Source organism: Ciconia boyciana, chromosome 12, assembly GCF_034638445.1.
Source record: "Ciconia boyciana chromosome 12, ASM3463844v1, whole genome shotgun sequence".
NCBI lineage: Eukaryota > Metazoa > Chordata > Aves > Ciconiiformes > Ciconiidae > Ciconia > Ciconia boyciana.
This window is the reverse complement of record NC_132945.1, coordinates 3767738-3787751: the sequence shown is the minus strand read 5'-3', so window position 1 is coordinate 3787751 and position 20014 is coordinate 3767738. Positions and strand designations below refer to the sequence as shown.

Here is a 20014-nt window from a genome sequence, read left to right as displayed (position 1 = left end):
TAGCAGAAAACAAAAGAAATTAAAGCTGTCAAATGAAGAAATCAGGCTGGGAATACACAGGCGGAGTGGTAATAATACATGTGAAAGCCATGAAACTGAATCAGCTTTCCTCCACAGAACCAGCCACAACTCTCTGCAGCTAGCTGCCCTCCAGGAAATAATCCTTCAGTCACTGTTCTGTCTGCTTACAGAAAAGTGTGCTTCATTCTGCTTTTATTAAATTTAAATCTTTCATTACCAGTGCTAGTCCACTGCTGCATTACACTGAAGTATGAATGTCAGTTAACTCCAAGTCCTCAATAGCTCCAGCTGGAAATGCCAAAGGGTTATACATTTAATAGATATCTAAACTCCATTTTTCATTCACTCACCTCTGCTTTGCAGCTCAGCTGTGAGTTGCCTTTCCAAGCTCTCTCTTAGTTCTCTCTCTCTACAAAGCTCCATCTTTAACTCTTTCTTTTCCTGCTGTATCTGCTTTTCCTGGACTCTCGCGTTGTCCACAGCCACTTTCAGTAGGCCCTAAAACACACACAAATGTAAGATCTGAAAATACCAGGTTGTTTCAGCAGTGACAGAATTCATCCATTTGTTTCTTTTACACCCTCTAGGAAAACAGAAAAATTAAAGGTGGGAACCCATAGACCTGGAATGCAACTGGGCATCTGAAGTAGCTAAATGTTATATATGAGCAATTTTGTGGCATGGAATCATTCAGTATAGTTTTTGCTAATTCATCCTACTGATGTGGTTTATTACAAATGGAGTGCCATATCATTGCTGACCTCGGTCAACTGCAGGGAGAAGCAAAGGAGGAATAATGAGACTGGTGAATTTTAATATGACCATTATTGCCAACTATTAAGTCAAATAGACAATGTATGAAACCCTTTCACGATCGATAACGTCAGATAGTGGAAACCTAAGCATTACATTAAATAAAAGAAATTAGCATTGCAGATACAAAATAGTTTCTGAAACTTTTTAAAGAGATTGAAAAAGAAACACATTTTATCTGTCATGACATAGCCTGGCCCTATAGAGAATAATTTACCTGAATGTTGGTTAATAGTGTTTCTACTGATGAAAGACCATCAGCGAAAAGAAATGGCGCCGGAAATCCAGGAGGCAAGGCCTGTCCAGCCAGTTGGACTTTATCTAAGGTTGGTTTCATTATTGGAATGGCAATTTGGACCTCTTCTGTAAAGATAGGTTTAAAAGCAACATCAGAAAGCATTGGAAATATAAGTAAATGTAATTTCTAGAAACTAGCATTCTGTTTACCTGGAAGTCAAAATACAAGCGCACTAGTAAAACTGACATAGTTTCAGTCTTCGGGCAGCTGTGATTGTTGCTAGGGTAATTTTGCAAAATAGTACAGAACAATAATAAATATACTGAAGCTGTAAGAGAGTATAGACTATTATATCTCAAATTCTACAGAATTATAACAGTATTACACAATTCATTAAACCTGAATGACCTTTCTTCATTCTATCATGTTTGCCATTCTGTGATGTGCATTTTTGTTGCTATAACCTTGACAAAATTCTAATCAAGAAATGCATCACATCTCTTTACTCCTTTAACGCTGCCCTTCCCATACTCAGCAGTAAATAATCTCCACTGAGTCATCCCCTCCTGCTTAGCTAGCACCAACTCCAGTTGTCAGTAAAGTGTCAGCACAGGTTTTCTTAACAAGTACCTTGCTACTGTCAGCCTTTCTAGTCACAGGCAGCAGCCAAAAAGGCTTTGCCGAGTGATCTCTACCGGAGGTACGGAGCGAGCTGGGCGGTGGGGGGGCACAGGAGCGGCCGGGCGGAGAGGGCGCGGCGGCACAGGGCCTCGCTCCTGCGATGTACCGCGCAGAACTAGATTGACGCTTCTCTTACAGACTGTAGAATCGGGACCTGGTAGCTTCCCCTTCACTCGCTGTTTCAAATAGATCGTGTTGTTATAGATCAAGCTGTGCACAGACAGTAGAAATGTGTATCCGCAAAGAAACACCATCAGTAATTATTTTTCAAAAATCCTTTCAGTTTTGTGATTAATCAGTACTATCACCAATGAACTCACATTTTTGAGTAGGATAATTTAAACTTATTTTAGGATAGTAAATGTATCTCCTTCTCTCAGATCCCTATGAGTACTTCTTCCCCATGTATTCATTTTAAACATCAAGTTAATTGCTGAAAACCACAAAATTAAAATCTGCTAGCAGTCTTCAGAGCCAAACTCTGTACATTTCTTTTACTCTGAAATGTTAAAAAAATATTTCTATGTAACATTCCAGGGAAAACCAGTCTACATATATTATGTCCCTGCACTTGCAGAAATCATGAACAGTATCTTCTCAGCAATTGCTTTTTAGTAAAGCTTGCAACTAATGTAGTGACCATAAGTTCATGACGCACATGTTTTCTAAGGGCACCTGCACAGCCAGTCCTGATAGTTTCATTTGTCAAGTGTCTTCGTCATATTAAAGCCACGATTTACAATTAGACCATACCGTATTCAAAAGGCCTCCTTCTCCCACCTCTCTTATTAAAAAAAAACCGAGCTAAAACCTCAGAAAGAATCTGACAACAACGAGCTAAGCCACGGCGTCTCTACAGCAGTACTATGACCTAGATGCTCCAAACTCCTGGATCTGTTGAGCAGCAGGCACGTTTTGCTGTGTTTCTAAAACACACCTACTGACAACGAACCAGGGGCATTAGCAGTTTTCAAGTATTCTCTGAAATCTCTGTTGAGGGAGTATTTTGTTTTCACTGTGTGAGTTCATTAAATGGAACGTCTTTATAATGATTCTTCAGGACTAATAACAACAAAAGCCAGTAACCTCTACAGCTCTTCGTAGCTATCATCGTAGAGCTGTGTTCATGTAATTTAAATGATCCATTTAAAAAAAAAAAACAAAAACAACGCTGGTTAACATACTCAGACCATGGAGTTCATGCTGATTCAGTTACACCATTTCTTATATTTAAATCTCTGGTATCAGTGGCAGAGTTTTTGAAATAAAGCGATTAGTTGTTGCGTATGATGCCATCCAGAAATAATATCGAAGCCATGGGGTCACAAAAGACTAAACAGAAGTGGCATTTGAAAAAGAAAGTAATACATGAAGTACGCATAACAAAACCATAGCTGCTTAGAAATCTCTACTATTTGGAGAGGAAAGTAATAACATTAAATTGGCCAAAAGGAAAATTACTATTGACTGTGGAGACAGGTTGCATGGTCTATGGTTTGTAATGTTACTGTACAGCAGATTGAAGTTTCAAAATAGTATTACTCTTCTTTAAAGAGATAGACACAGCTAAATTAGGTGCTGCTTGCTGCAGTGAGGATCAAATGCAAAAAGCATCATATTTCATCAGACCTAGTCAACACCAGGAAAATAAATAGAAATATAAGAGGTATGCAGGCAATGATTCATTTTGATAATCTGGCCCAAGAGAGACACATAGAGACAGCGCACAGATCTAAGCTTCTACCAAAAGACAAATAGGACACAGAGGGTGGGAATTGGGATGACAGTGTAGCAGAGGTCACATCGATTTTCAGCAGCAGTTTTCACACAGATGAGATAACCCTGGACTCTATTTGGCCCATTGTTCATATCCTACCTGTCCCAGAAGCAATAAATTTCCAGGTCCCAGAAAAAGGGCAGTAAAGAAGAAGGATTCTACTTATGACTTCTTATGATTAAGTTTTTGTGCTAACCAAACATGCTTTGCAGACCAAGGTCACATTGCATGTTAAAGTCCGTAATAGCTGAAAACTAGAAGAAGCATATTATGTTTTAGCGTATATGGGTGGAAACTGTCAAACCATTCATCATTTTTTTTTCTGATTGAAATCACACTCTGCAAAGATGAATGATAAATGCATTAGAAATCTATTTCAATCTTGTAATAGGTCTTCACATCTGAATGGTGTATACATCTTGCCCATATTCTGAGTAAGTGCACAGTTAGGCAGAAATTTATTAGCTAGACTGGAGAAATCACAATTGGTAAAGCAATTAAAAACAGCACGTGCTGGAAGCTTTTTTTGTGGATCGTACCAAATGCATATCTCTAATAGAAAAAAAGATGTTGATTTAAGCATTTTGATTTTAAAGAACACTAAAAATATAAATGCTAAAAGCTGCACTCACACATATAGTACAACAGAATAAGCAAGAAATAAAGCTAGGACAACTACAATCTAACCAAGGACACAAACAACCTTTCTATTTATTGAAGCGAAGTGGGAACTACTTTTATCGAGCTTGTTTGTTAAACCTGCCATGCTTTTATAATAGCATTCAGGAATCCATTTAGAGTGCAGTCTTTTTATTTTAATTTCTAGCTGACATCCAGATGAATAGACAAAAGCAAGAATTATATTGCAGAGAAAGAAATACACAGTAAACACTAACAGTGAATGGAATATTATCCCAGGAAAGCACATGGAAATCTGCTAGAAAGTTTCTTGTTCTTAATTCAATATACTAAAGTATTTCATCTTCTGTCTTCTGCCTAAGTTGCAGAAATAGAGATTTGAAAATGAAGCATCAACCTACGGACTAAATGCAGCACTGGGAACACGAGTAACGCGAATTGCTCCCTGCGTGACAGCGCATGGCCCAAACCAACAGGCAATTTTTATTTGCCAGCTGGTTTATATTGTTTCAGAAGGCATGTTTTTAAATCCATCATTCATGTACCTGATACACGTGACATGTCACATCCCGCTCAAAACACGGCAGAAATACTAAAGCTACAATTTACATATTGCCTAACACTAGTTAGACCACCAAGTTATTTCTTCACATACACTTCAAAACTTTATCTGTCTGGAGCTGTATAAGCATTACATGTAAACCTCACCTCAAATCGCTTATAGAATATAACTCATGCATAAAATAAATATGTGGCATATGGAGAAGAGAGTAACAATTTATACAAAATTTATAGTTATTAATCTGTTAGTTACTAACCAAGACATCGGATCTCAGAAAGCCCTCAGCCAGCGTTAATAAGATGGTTTTGAACATCGATGGCAGCTGGGTCACTCCTTTTCCCTGCCTGTGGCATACAATTTAGAAACCTAAGGACTAAAATGGTTTATCGCAATTCTAATTCTTTGAGCTTCGTATCTGAGTGATGGGGATTACATTCAACGGCCCATAGTTACAAAAGAACAGCCTAGGCACTCTAATGGACCTTTTTGACCTTTCATAAAATAAAACAGAGGATCTGCAACACCAGCTGAGTTGTACATGCTACTCATCTCTGAAAATAAGATGCTACGTTTTTATTTGAAATCGCATTATTTGCCCGAAGATCTTACAGAATCATCCAAACCAATATATTTTTATAGTGGCAAGAGGTCCCTTGACTTCTAGTTGTGTACCTACTTCACAACAACGGTGATAGGCAGGGGTGTCCGAACATGGGTATTTTGACAGAATTAGGGCCCAAATTCTAATTTTTGACTGCAAAAACCAGTTTTCCAAAAAAGTGAGACTTCTCATTTTAATTTTAAACCTTGGCAACTTCTGTGTTGCTCAACTAGAAACTAGTAGAATTTTTTTTCTTTTACAATAAGGTAAGTATGAAAAACCTTTAATCTGAAGCATTGTTTATTTCAAATATTTTGTATCTGTAAGCCTGCAAGGACAGGGTTATCTGTCTTCAGTGTCTTAATAACTCTGAAAATCCTCCATAAACCTCTGTCTGCCTTTTTCTCTCTCACTCATTGCTGCTCTGCCAGGAGCTGAGCACTCCTGTTCGTCAGTGAGAAAAGAGATACCTCCTCCTAACCTGGCACCAATCAGACTTAGAAATTTACTGCTTTAACCTTGTGATTCAGGTGCCAAATTTAAAGTCACTGCTGTTTTTCTTAATTACAGTCCCTGAATGAACAGGTTCAATGAATGCAATTGGGGAGTAGCTGATTAATCCAGTGCACTAGCTTTAAATCAGACTTTATTTCATTTTCAAATGATTGATACCACTTGATAGCACACAAGCATTTTTCACTACTGAGCTTTGCCATAAAAAAACTTCACTGTAGAAATAGTATCTAATCATTATATATACATTTCTAGGCTGCCTTAAAAGCTTTTGGAAACTACCGAAACCAGTAACATCAACTATGTTCCGCCTCACAGTATTTGCGTCTAAGCTGGTTCTCACCTACACACTCTGAAATCAATCGGTTTTATCCTGAAGAAGTGTTTAATAAAACCTTTTCATTGTTTTCAACACGGGCAAAAAGTAGACCATGTCTGTTACATTTAGAGCAATGTGCTGGCTTAGGAAAAACTGAGTATTTGGAGTAGTAAAAAAAAAGAGAAAGCAAACTGCGCAAGCAACGCGTTCACCACCTTTCCACAGACCCGTTCTCAGGAATGAGGAGGGTGTGTTTTCCTGAAGGACGTCATAAAGCAGGAACTTAGTGTTTGAATAGGAGAAGGCAAAAAGCAGAGAAATTAAAACTTCACTAGAAAAGGCTGAAATTACAGCTTACAAATTGTCTTTACCTGTGCACTTTATCAAGAGGTGCTTTATCAAGATACAGCTTTGACATTTTCATCAATGTACTCTCATTAATACCACAGAAAATTATACCTATTTATAACTTCAACATATTTACAATATCCTCTGATGTTCACATGGCACTGACAGTAAAAACACCTGAAAATATCTTATTAATTCAAACTGTAAAAAAAAGGACCTGAGTTAGATGAGATACTAGGTTTGCAATAATAAAAAATGAAATTGAGAAGTGCAGTAAATAACGAGCCAGAGATCAGAACTGAAATGTTTCATTGCAAGTAACTTCAGTCTAAAGTGCAATACGTACAGATTAAGAAAAACAAATGCAACTGATGTCACCTGATTAAATTCTGTTCATTAAGGAGAACCATAAGTACCATTAAGGCTACTAATAAATATATAAAAAGCCTTCAAAAATGCTATATTTTATATTCACAACAATTATTTACAATTTATAGTTTGTCTGTGTTATTATTATACTTGCATTCTCCTATGAGCTGCTCCTCAGGCAGGTTTTGGTAATGTGGACTCCAAAACATTTAAAGTTGTTCTGTGCTTTAAGTTGCTTCTTAATCTACGTAGAAGCTTAAGAACTATTGATCTGCATTTTCCATATGGCAATTTAAAGTAACTAGTTACTTTCAGCTAGTAATAGTACCCTGTCATTCCTCACACCGACAAGAAGCATGATTTCTACTGACAATAGAGAAAAGTGGAAATGTGAACTATTCAATAAAAGGCTAGTAATAAAATTACTGTGGCATGGAAGAAAGGAGGAAAAGGAAACAAAATAAACAAAATCCTCCTCATGGCCATCATCAAGAGGTTATAAATTTTTTCTCAGCTAACTCTCCTATTAACATTCACAAAGGCTTTTTTTGTGGTGATTTTTAAGCATCACTGTAGTCTGACTGTTCTTCTACTGAGATTTTAAACTGTCAGATGAGGATGGGTAGGAGGAACTTGCCAAGAAAAAAAAAAAGATTCTTCAATTTTCTTGGCGGATTCAGCTTTTCCCTATTAATGTTGAGATTATTTCTTCAACTATTTTATTGCAAATATTTATGACTCCATATGGAACAACAGATGTTGAAGGGAAGGGATAGCAGAAAAGACTTCATTTTCAGCAATTACCCTGGTACTTGTTGTCATACTGTAGGTGTTCTTAGTGCATCTATTTTACATACCACCCTGTCCTTTCACACACTGCAAAAATGTCAGTTTGGATAATTAATGTAATAACTTTAGTCCAAATCATTTCCACAATATTCATTTATGAAAAAAAATATAAATAGGACAACAGGAGGAAGAAATCAAGAAGGAAGGGGGAAGACAGGAATTGCTTTCCCAGTCCTTCTGGAATATCTGATCAGGAATGGGTTTCTTGCAAAGCTGCATTAGGTCCTTAATACAAAATCTCTCCTTTTTCCTTAGAGACAGATTCTGGTGACTGCCACCAAGAAGAGAAATCATACAAGAAACTGAAAAAGCTATCCAAGAAGCAGTACAATAAACAGTAAAATTACTGCGTAAGAAAGGTGAAGAAACACGGGCTGGGTATGATGAAGATAAATAGGAACAGGTTGGTGGTGTTCAAGCTGAAGAAATGCCCGGTAACTGAACTGTCAGCCTACCAGCACAGGCAGCCAGAGCTGGCTGGAGAGTGTCAGTGCCCCCAGGCAGACGGCGAGGTCCCCTCGCAGGCAGAATCGCGCCTGCTCTGCCACGTCCTCAGGCAGCACGTGCAAGCCAGCTCCTGGCCCAACACAACTGCGATTAGTGAGGCATCACGCTCAGATTAATAAACCGTGCTTTAGCGTGTATCCAACAGCCGTGCATGGGGGAGCTGGGAAGGAGGGGGAGGGAGAAGGGTAATAACTCAATCCCAGCGCCATGCTAACTGCAGCTACACGGCTTCGGGACAGGGGGTAGCTCCCAGTCGGCGTAACTTGCAGAACGGGCAGGAGAAGCTGGCAGCTGCCTGCAAAAGTCACCTACGCAGGTCTGCCTGAAGGGTGAGGCGCACTGTCGTGGGCAACGCTCTGCCGACACCATGTACGTCTGTAAACGCCGTACTCAAGAACTGACAAGCAACACCGTGTACCCAGAAAAAGGCCTTCTGTGCCTCCACAGTTAGGCAATCTCTTTCATGTCCCACTCATTGTAATAAAAATATACAATATGCTTTTCAATAATTTTCATCATCTACTCCCTTTATTGCAGTATTTGGTAGTATAACCAATAACTTGAAACAGATCTCATTAGAAAGATTCCATTTTTCCTATTCACAAAACTCAGACAACTATATAAATGCTGCCAGATAGCTGTGATCAGTGGGACCAAATTTCCACCAGTATGGCACATATGCTTGTGTTCTCATTTTGCACCTGAAAAACTCCACCTGCCTGCTAAAGCTGCAAACGTGCCACCAGGAAAGGCTTTTTTGAAGTTGTCTTCCTAGGTCCAGGGAACTATTCAAATGTCAACTGTGCACGTGCCAGGCGCAAAGTCTCTGTTCCTAATCGCAGGCGAAACCCGGCTGGAATCAAGACGCTCGTTGCCTTCTGGGGTCCAGGCAGTAAACCTAAGTCCTCTCCGGCCATAAGCAAATCTAAAGGCATACAGAACTGAGCAACAAGGAATGATGTTATTCCCTGACGTCAAAGCTTGGTGATCACCAGCAGAACTGACTGGTAGCCATGGAGCCAGCTGTGGGGCTCTGGGTGCCATCAGAATAAGGTAAAGGAACTCTAAACCTCAAAGTTAGTTAAGTATAAATATTTTTGTAATGGGTTTGTCTTCTGTAAGATTATACCCAGTTAATACTATCTAGATATTATAAATAGTTATGCATTATATGATTTATGCTAACATAGTAATTATTACACAGAAGATAATTAATCTCTTAATATATTTTAAACCAGTACCAAACTAGTACCAACAATATTACTGTTGAGTTCAATTTCTTAAAGTACATGTATAACCAGCAGTTAAGTCCTCCAAATATTTGAAGCAGGCAGAGTACTCCATTTCCTGGATATTCCTGGATAATTATTCCTGCTTTATTAAGGTTTATTTTACAACTGTGTAAAATAGGTTATAAAGGACAATTCTGCTATTATGTCCTCCCCTGCTTAGGCTTAATAAATATTATATTCCACACCATCCATTAAAGCCAAGCAGTGGAGAAAATAGGAGTGGTAGTAATCTCCTCCACAGATGTAAAATACCTTTAATAAAATAAGGGTGTATAACAGTCAGGAACAAATTACTGAGGTCTGCTTTAATAAAATAGTACCCTTAAAGAAGTATTACTCTTAAGGTACTGACATTCCCACTGGTGATGCAGTGTATCCTTTCAAAGCAGTATAGCTTGTTAAAATGGCAAGATATCTTTTTGCAATAGAGTGTTTGTGTCCAGGCAGATACAAGGTTTGTATAGAATGCATCCAGGGAGCCATAAAACTGGTGGGAAACATATTTCTCTGTGGTATTTTAGTACTTCGAAAAATTCAATCACTGGGAAAAAATGTTTTGCTGTAAACATCTGAAGAGCCTTATAAAAGCAATGGCTTCCCACAGCACCTGCTTAAATAATTTTAAGAGGGAATATGTCTTTGCTCATCTTCTAAAACTTGTAGAAAGCTTCTCCTATTAATTTCCCTGGCGCTGTCAGGCCAGGGCACTTTTAATCAGAAATAATTATGAGTGCAATTGGGGGATGTTCACCAGCGGGATCTTTGCACTGTAGAAATAAGATGACTTTCAAAACCGATCGCTAGGAGAAATATGATTGCCTTAACAGGAAAATATACCCAGAAAGATGATCACCTTAAAAGTTTCCTTCTGAATGAATTATGAATTCTTCAGATGTCAACAAAGAAGTACTTATATATCCTAGCGTTTGAATTCAGTTCGGTTACACGTGGATTTTATAAACCCTGATTATCAAGAAGCATGAGAACTTCATCCCTTTTTAATTTACCTTCCAACCGTTTTAAATCTACAGGTGAGCAGCAGTCCTGTGCTGTAGCTGTTACCAGTACGACTCCTGACACAGCCCTGTTGCAGACTTCCACGGAAAACGTCAACCTCTTACCAGCTCCTCAGACCTTCCACGCCGCACGCGGCCCGTCCTTCAGGCCCACCGCACGGGCAGAGGCACCGGGCTGCGGCACACCCCTGCCGCCCGCCCGCCCGCCCGGCTCCTGCCACAGCAGCCGGGGTCCTGCACAAAACAGCACCCATCTCCCAGCCCGGGCTCAGCCAGCCCGCAGCGCGCAGCAGCCCTCCTACGTGCCGCCGTTCAGATTGTGCCGCTATCTCCCGCAAATATTACAGGTTACAGAAATGAACCCTAATGCAACCAAGCCTCTCTCAGGCTACGCAACGGTCAGAATTTGGCTCATCCCAGTCCTCCTCCACTCTTCTACTAAGAGGGCAAGTAATAGGCCCTCTGACAGAAATGTTGTCCTGGTGTATCGGTATTACATCTTAGTGACAGAATGATTAGACTCATATATAGCAGCATTACAGCAGCTCTCGGTGTGGAGAGCTGCATGTCCATAGCAACGTAGCACAACTCTTTGCCACCAAATAATTACATGATGCTCTGGGGAAAGACAAGTTTTCCTAGCACACAGCCAATCTATCAAAAGGGAAAACTCCTTCTGACCCAAATGGCAGCTGCGATCAGAGTATAAATGTAAGCTAACCACCAAGTAGTCCACATCCACTACTTTGCAACCTAATAACTGTTAAGTCTACTGCTGTCACTTATCCTGAGCTCTTTTAAGAGATCAAAGACTGGGGAAAGGAAAGAAAGAGGAAAACTTTCTGCAGAAAGCAGCAGCTATCTGACATGAATCTACTGCATTCTCCCTTCAGATCGGCCGAGCGCTGCCTGGCCACTGGGCAGGCGGGAAGCGGTGCTGCCACGGGCTCCAGGCCCCCGACCGCGCAGGCGGAGCACCTCTTCGGTGACCACCTCGTTCGCAGTGACTCCCACTACATATCGGAGACAAAACATCACTTGTAAAAAAAGCGTGAAATCGAGTATTTAAACCACAAGAGGCTAATTCCAGGGTCCTGTGCTTTCCTCTAACCGTTACTAGTGCAGTGCAGGAGTACAATTCCCAGCAACGGCCCAGCGGTTTTCCGCTACTCCTCTCTCTGCCCCAGACCTCAAGCATCTGTGCCACCAACCTGAAACGGCAAGATGCACCAAGTTATGCTCTGCCACAGAATGCGGCATATAGCAAAGTTTGGCAGTAAAGCCCTGTTGCTTAGGCTAATTTCATTAGTAACAGCCTAATATCAGCTGAAGGCAAAGCATAAAAGCTGGAGAACCAAGCAATGAAGATTTTTTTTTTCCTCACAGCCATGTGTGTGTACAACCCCATTCTTTTAGTGATTTGGCACTGCAAACCAATCACTCTAGGAAAATTTTGAGAAACTTCATGAACCTTTTCCCTCTAAATCACTAGAATTTATAGTAGACTAAGACAAACAAAAAATGCCACTGGTGTCTGCGTTACTAAATAAAATCTACTAAATAGATTTTTGGATAAATCTCTTGGACTTACATGCTTCTCAACTAAAACCAAAATACAAATCAAAACAAATTACACAAAAACCCAGTACTCCAGACCTCTCGTGCATTCACAGACAGACTTCAAACCAGCCTCACATTTGGTTGGTGGCTGAAAAGTCCAACTTCATGGACCTGCCACTTTCTGTGCCTTCTAGATTTGGCAGCCGATGCCTGGAGAGGCGGTGAGGCACCCCAGCGAGCTCTGCAGCTGACTCCCAAGGAAAAACAGAGAGGAGAGAAAATAGCAGCATCTTAAGCACCCTCCGGCTGCAAATACGGAAGCTGAAAACCCAACGGTGACCAAAACCAAAAATACCTTACCCATATCAGTAAAAAAGTGAGTAACTAAAAAGTATCACACAGTTGTCTGCCAATTTTCTTCCAAATGACAGAAATAAGGCTCTGCACTCCATTAGTGCATCTGTCCTTCTAGTGGATTTCCAGCAGGTCAGCTAGGAGCATGAACTTACTGGTGTTTGCAAGTCACATTAAAAACTCTACAAGCATAAAATCCTTTCAAAACGTTTAGGGTTTGATTACTGCTACTATGACCTACGGCTTTTAGCAACCAAAGCATTTTCCTTTTAAAACTGGCTTACTCTCTTTGCAGGGCACATTATATTTTCACTTTGGTTTATTCTACCTCCTTGCTTTGAAACCGTGCATTACTTGAGAGAGTAGCTGACATACCCATTCATGATAGTGCACAAAATGAAGCTTAATGAATCCCAAATGCAATGTGCTTCATGTGCTAAAATCAATGTACATTGCCTGCTACAGTAGCTCCCTGTGAAATTGAGGCATTTGCTCAGAAATTTCTATCTCAACAGGGTCTTTTCTTTTTTTGTAGTGCTTAGCTGCCTTTTGTCTGCTCTTGTCTCCCTCCAGTGTTGCTCAGATGGCAATCTTTTATTCCTTGTGCAAACTCATTTGGAAAATGCTGGATGGGCTACAGCTGTGTACTGCTATGTAAGGTCTAATACATGTCAAGCAGTGCTTTATACACGCTGAATAAACACAATGAAACAATGTTTTAATTGATTATTAAAAAGGCAGGGTTCTAGACTGAAAGTAGTATTTAAAATCAGATTTAATCAGCTAGTTTTGTACAATCCTGAAAGGTATTGATGCTGTACACACTGCCATTGGAGCTCTAAAGTTTTCACAAAGGTTACTGGAACCCATGGTGACGAAGCTGGTGACGAAGCTATTTCTGGGTGGTTTATGCAAACATGCAAGTCTGTAGCCGATGAAAAACAAGCAGTGGATCGAAATATCAATGAAGCATGAACCTTACCTGGAAAGGTATTTTGCCACATATCTCCTAAGAAATGAAATAAAATACATGTTTTTCAAGAGCCAATCTCTGTTTAGGTACTGTGGAACCTTTGCAGCTCAGTCATTCTCAAACAGTAAAATATGTTCTTGCTTTTACGATGTATAAAGTCTGGATTTATACTCTCTAGCAGTGAATACTGACTTAAAATCAATCTGCATTGCTTCTGACAAAGGTACCTAAACTGGATATGCAGCCTAGAACCATAAAAAGTCTCTTTATATGAGGTTTAAACTGACAATTATTAGACCGTGCAACTAAAATTTTTTTTCAAATTCAGAATGTCAGAAATCATAATAATAGAGAAAATTAAGTAACTGGTAATCAAAATAATTGTGGATCCAAAAAAGGTGCCTCTGACCCTCCACAGGACACTACGTGGGGAATCACAGATTTTTTGAAGGCCTGTTTGAAAGTTTGGGCAATGATTAATCTGAAATGAAATCCCCAGTCTAAATTCTTCTTTATACCAATAAATGTGCTCCACTGACTGTATTTCTCCATGGCACCCTAGGAATATATGTCAAAAAATGCAGTGTGAAGCAACTAAATTTTTTTTTTCCCTTCAAACAAAAAATGCCAATGTCGTCCTGAAATTTAGGTTGTAAAAACTGGTAACTTTTATTAAGTGGCAACATGAACAACCTTCATTAGCTTGAAGTACATGGATTATCAATCAAATGAGAAATAAGCATGGAGCAGATGAAAATGGCAAACTGCTATAATTACAAATGATGTTTTGTGCACGATTGTGTCTCAAGAATTGTTACAGGATGCTGTGAAAAAAAAAATCATTTGTATCCACAGTCCAGAATAATATGGTCCATTACAATGATGTACCTTGGAGCAGAAATGTCATTTGTTATGTTTCGCATTGTTTCTGTTCTATCCACTGAATCTATATTTAGTTTTATTTTTTAAAAAGGATGAATTCGCTTTAGAGAACTGACAGCTTATATGAATATTTTAGTTTTGCTTGCAAGTACCAGGAAAAAACCCATGGCATAAAACTCGAGCTCCAAGTTCCCCAGAATGCCTACTGAGAATAAATTCTATGTTTATTTGTATTTCATTTTCCTTGAACAACTGCCTTTCCCTTGGGTATTTATTAAAAGCATAAAAAGAATGAGCCAAATTCACTTCTCAATAACATCCATTCAGCATTGTTGAAGCTTGTAAAATTGCACTAGACTAGCCAAGGGGAAAATTTTACTCTCTGTTTAGTAAATATATATAATTTTTTTTCTGGTTGAGAAGATGTATTGTTTAATCTTTAAATTCTCTGTCTGCTCCTGCTTATCAAAGAAGAAAAAGCAGCTGTTTTGTTATAAATTGGTGACCTCACATAGGAATAGATATGATGTATATGCTATGTTCACTCATTCAGTTGTGGGTTACTTGGGGCTTTCCTACACTATGCATTTCCCATTGGACTTGTTGAAGACTCGAGCAAAGTTTCCATCAACTCCACTACACAAAGAGCTAGTTACATTTTCTTCTGTACTATTTGCCTGAAGATTCCCATAAATAATCTTATTTGACCTACATTCTAAAATCCACAGATCGAGGAAGTGTTAGTAGCAGAATGGCTTAAAGAGAATTTGGCCACTGGGAAGGTCTATTCTCAATGCAAGGCTGGAGGAACATTTTTATACTGCAAACAGTGCATGACAGAGACATCCACTTTTGTAGCAACTAAACAAGCAAAATCCACAAAAAATGCAATGAACCAGAACCTTCCAGTCGGGCTATGACCACAGCTGAGATGGTTCACAACGCAGCAGCCAAGTTGTCTCCACGCTGTGCCCCTCCCACCTCCTGCACCAAGTCTCCCTCAGGCCAGGCTGGGCTGCCCAGCGTCGCTCTTCACCTACCAGTGCAGATGTCTTCAAACTGTCTTGATACCACACAACATGAAAAACCCGCTTCCCATTATATAAGATCACTTCTCCCAGTGCAGTTGACCATCACCATGGTTTTTGTACAGTTTGATGATGTCTTTTTCAACAGAGCTTGCAGGACAAGTCACTCGATACTAACGTAGCATGCAACTACGACTCCTAGATGGAGTACGTGGCCAAGAGCAGGGGTTCGTGTTTCTCGCTCGCTACTCCCCAAGAAATTACAGTTTATAGCTTGTTAGTAGAAAAATGATGTCTTTAAGATCTAAGCCAATGTTTTCAGAAATATCATGGATTGTCTTTATTGCCAGCATAACAAACCCCCCAAAATATAATAGCAAGTAATGTGACCATTGCCCTTGGCAGCACCATTAAACTGGGCAGTGAACTACTTCAAATAGCTGCGAGTGTTAAACATTAGTTCTGCCTTAAGTAGGTTGATTTTAACAGTCAAATGTGCACTGCAGTCTATCTGAACATTAAAAGCACCTTTCAAACTTAATTTTACAGAAATGTTAACGACCAGAACAAACTATTGAAGGCAAAAAAGAAAAGTAATTATTTCAACAGATGAAAGGAAACAGTAAATTAACACTCTTGTTTTAAAAGGGGGCTCAGTAACTTATCTGCTTTAAGGAAATACCATTAACTGAAGGTACTATGGATATTTCACTTAACATGTTTATGTCTGGGGTTTCTTTTCTCTTCTGGCCTTTAAAAATGAGGTTTGAGGCAAAAAGAGAGCTGTAAATCTTTAACAGAAATACAAGAAGTTCCAGAAATACTTTATCAAAATTATAGCAACAGAATTGGTTCCTAAATATCTACGTTATGTGTCACGTACACACATGTACATGCAGTGAGAGAAAGGAAAAAAAAGACAGAACAGAAGAAAGCCTTCAACAGCGACAACCTTTATGCCCACAGAGGCCTCTAAAGACTGAAGAAAGGAGTAAGACAGAACTAGAATGACTCAGAAGTATTCCTAATATACCACCGGTGCCTACGTACATAAAAAAAATTAGGAACAGCTAAACTAATCCTATTATTACATTAAAAATTATCGAGGGAGAAATTTGTCATAGCATGGAAAATGTTAAGCTGCTTGTTACAAAATACAAACCATACTGATTTTTGTACATGAGCTATTATTCAGTGCAATTTTGAAAACTGTTTAAAAACAGTCATTGGCTTGCAAGCAAGATTTTCTTACCATATGTGTTGCAATATGGAAGCAGACTGTGGACATTTCCAAAAGGAATTTCAGATATATATTTTAAAAATGTTTACAGCAAAAATTAGGCGATCATTATTTTTTTGTGGACATGCATTTTCCACACAATAAAAAATGTACTGATATAAATGCGGGGTTTGAAAACAATTTATTCTGCATAATCAGCATAGCTACATATGCTTTTCATTCTGAAATCACTCATTCGCAGACTTCAACTGATGAAATGGTAATTATTCTCGTGACTTATACATGTCCACTTTGAAAATATGGCCAAATGTAAGGTTTATTCAGCAAAGCTGCATTGCTGATGAAAGCGGCTTTAATCTTGGCTTTTAATTAATAGTTTTTCAAAAAGGATACTTTAGTAGATAAAGATATGATATTGTATTGCATACATATCAGTCTGCAAGTGTTTATGCATATTTCTATAGATTCTTAATGCTATATACACACACACAGATATTCATATAAGACATACACAACCTAAGAGGTAAGGAAAGAACTGCATTCAGAATTTACCAACACTGAAGTAAATTGAGAATCAGAAGGTCAGGAAAAACTGATGATGTAGTCTCAGAAAACACTGGCTTTGACAGTAGAGCCAATTTAAGTAGTTCCCACGCCCTATAGCACAGCTCATCAGCCCCTTCTGTGAAAATCTTTTGGATGCCTGTTTTTAAACTGCATCATATAAATAGTCTCTTCACTAACACCTCTGGATGATATAGGATTATTATTTTGGGGAGACATTTCCTTGCTTAAGGTATTTTTATGTGGAAATAGACACAATCTGGTTCATTCTTAGACATTACTTAAATCATGGCAGTTAATGTCATTTCACATAAAAATAGGAGTGGTAGTTGTTTAAGGCCCTTTTTTGTTTGCTAGCTGAACAAAATATATTATCTTGTCCAATTTAAAGAAGAAATTGAGGAAAGTGTGAAAAAGTACACGTAGAGTGCAGCCTTTGATGGGCAGAGTATAGGTAGGTGACATCTCAAGGCTTCACCCTGGTGACAGTTGGAGAACAGCCTGCCCTGGCGCTAACCGGCCGGCTGGACACAAGGAGCTGGAAGCAACCGTACTGACGTGACCAAGACAGAGACTTCCCAAAGCAGAAAGGCAAGTCTGATGGGAAGTCACTGCATCAAGGCTATGTCAGGAGAGCAGAACCTCATCTGGGAGATGACCAGAATCACAGAATGGCTGGGGTTGGCAGGGACCTCTGGAGGTCACCTTGTCCAACGCCCTGCTGAAGCAGCACCACCAACAGCTGGCTGCCCAGGTCTGCCTGAAAAATCTAAGGGGCAGAGAAGGTAAGGTAGACTTCAAACCCAGGACATTTGAAACTGGTTAGAAAGAATTAAGGCAGGACTGAAGAGGGCTGGCAGTTTAAGAGGATTACTGGCATGAAAGGAGACGTCTATTCCACAAATTAACTCTCCCTTCAGTAGCCTCTGTTCCTTTGAGGGTATTAAGGGGACAATTCAAGGAATAAGCAATAGCTGAAGACAACCTCTCAAGATAGGATTATATGGTGGAAACCCTTAAACCCTTGTATCGGACCCGCTCAGAAACTGGCAGATACACTACCCAAATCAAGCTGCAACCTGCCACCACTGCGTCGATCACCCACGTGTCAGATCAATCATTATTTGGTATTGAGTTGTGATAAATACCACCACATTCAAGCCTTCAAACAATAACTCCTACTTCTTCAAATACATTATGACAGTACTGTTGCTATAAACACATCTGCATCGAATATTAGGGTAAGAAGTATTTGTGAGCCAGCAGCCTAAAATCATAAGTTTTAGCTCCACACAGCAAGGTATAGACTTATTTAAAAATAAATGTGAAATTCAGTCTTCCACAAAAGAAGCAGTGTCATGAGAAAACTCGGGCTTTAAGTTTTGTAAACGCTGCGTTTTCAATATTAGAGTGTCAGTCTTCATTCACTCTCTGACAAGGTTGTCAATCAAACTGCAATCTAGTTTTGTAAGACTTTAACCAAAGATCAAAGCAATGATACTGCTGAGTTCACATTACCTTCCCAGAGATAACTACTTGAACACTTTCATAGCGCTACATCGATATTAACTTTGCACCATTCCTTCCAAGCAAATAAAACAGTACAAAGTTTGACAGCCCTTCTGGCTTCTGCTCTCAGCCCTGATCTAAACTGAATCCCAGTCCCCATCCCCTCTACCCCTTTGTAACTGCCACCTGGATATTGAAGTTGAGGATTGCAGGACTTGCATTCAGTTAAACGTCCGTCAATTAAAAAGAAAATGAAATGTGCTTTCTGTCTCCTTTGGGAAACACACTGAATGTCTTTTACTCAATAACAATAGTTGGGCAATAAAAAGATGAGTGAGCAAAATGTGGTATATCATCGTTTTGCTTTTGACTTCAGCCCAATGGCAAATGAAAGGCATCTAAAATCAATTTCAAGAAGCTAATAAATTCAGCATGTGAAAGCAGTGAAAATATAACTTTTGCAGCCTCATCATCAAGCTGATTTGTAAGCAAAGCTGGGCCCAATTCCTGCACACTATGTCACCCATATTTTCAGTTTCATGCAGGTAATATACTATTTCTACAGAGTTTATATTCTCAGGCTAAGCATAAATATATATATATCTCTATCTTCTTTCCACAAACATATGTCCTGGTAATATCATAATAAAAATCTGAATGTACTATGCCCAGGAAATCGTGTCGATCACTATCAGTTACTTCCTCCGGTAACAGTGAAAGAAAGGTGAAGGCTAATGCTGCATGCAAGGGCATGCTCGAAGCAGAACGACTGCTTTCCACAGCTCCACATAACTTTCAGAATAGACCTCTTTATGGCAGCACGGGGAGGGGGCTGTTGGGGTTTTTATTTGCTTGTTAACTGACTGAGAAGGTTGCCAGACCATGCCCATCTAAAGACAAGCTTCCAAAGGGAAATGAATTGACCGTAATTACAACATAATTTAAAGTACTCCTTGAGCAATGCTGAATACCTTCAATGTATAGCTTCTGATCTGACTAGGAAACAATACAGAGGGCTTCCACTTACTCCAAGCAGTTACTTCAAACCTACATGAGAAGAAAATTTGATCCACAGTTTCTACATGACATAAGAAACCTTGATTCAGAGCGTCATTGTTTAGCTTCAGTCGGCAGCTAAGCCCCCCCCAGCCGCCCGCTCGCTCGCCCTCCCCCCGGTGGGATGGGGAAGAGAATCGGAAGAGCAAAAGTAAGAAAACTCATGAGTTGAGGTAAGAACAGTTTAATAATTGAAATAATAATAATGATGATGATGTTGATAATAATAATAATAGAAATAATAATAATAATAATAGTAATAATAATTGTAATTGTAATGAAAAGAAAAAAAGAAAGAGAGAG

The 20014-nt window shown here is 39.2% G+C and overlaps 1 protein-coding gene across 3 annotated transcripts in view; it reads right to left on the bottom strand.

Annotated features, from left to right (window-relative positions):
* Positions 1 to 20014, bottom strand: part of DACH2 (dachshund family transcription factor 2) — a 315536-nt gene that overhangs the window by 17540 nt on the left and 277982 nt on the right. For all 3 annotated transcript variants that reach the window (XM_072876845.1, XM_072876846.1, XM_072876847.1), the window contains 2 exons: positions 1052 to 1197; positions 372 to 519 (listed from right to left, as the gene is read on the bottom strand). In XM_072876845.1, the coding sequence (XP_072732946.1) occupies positions 372 to 519; positions 1052 to 1197 (294 nt within the window). The remainder of the gene's footprint in view (positions 1 to 371; positions 520 to 1051; positions 1198 to 20014) is intronic.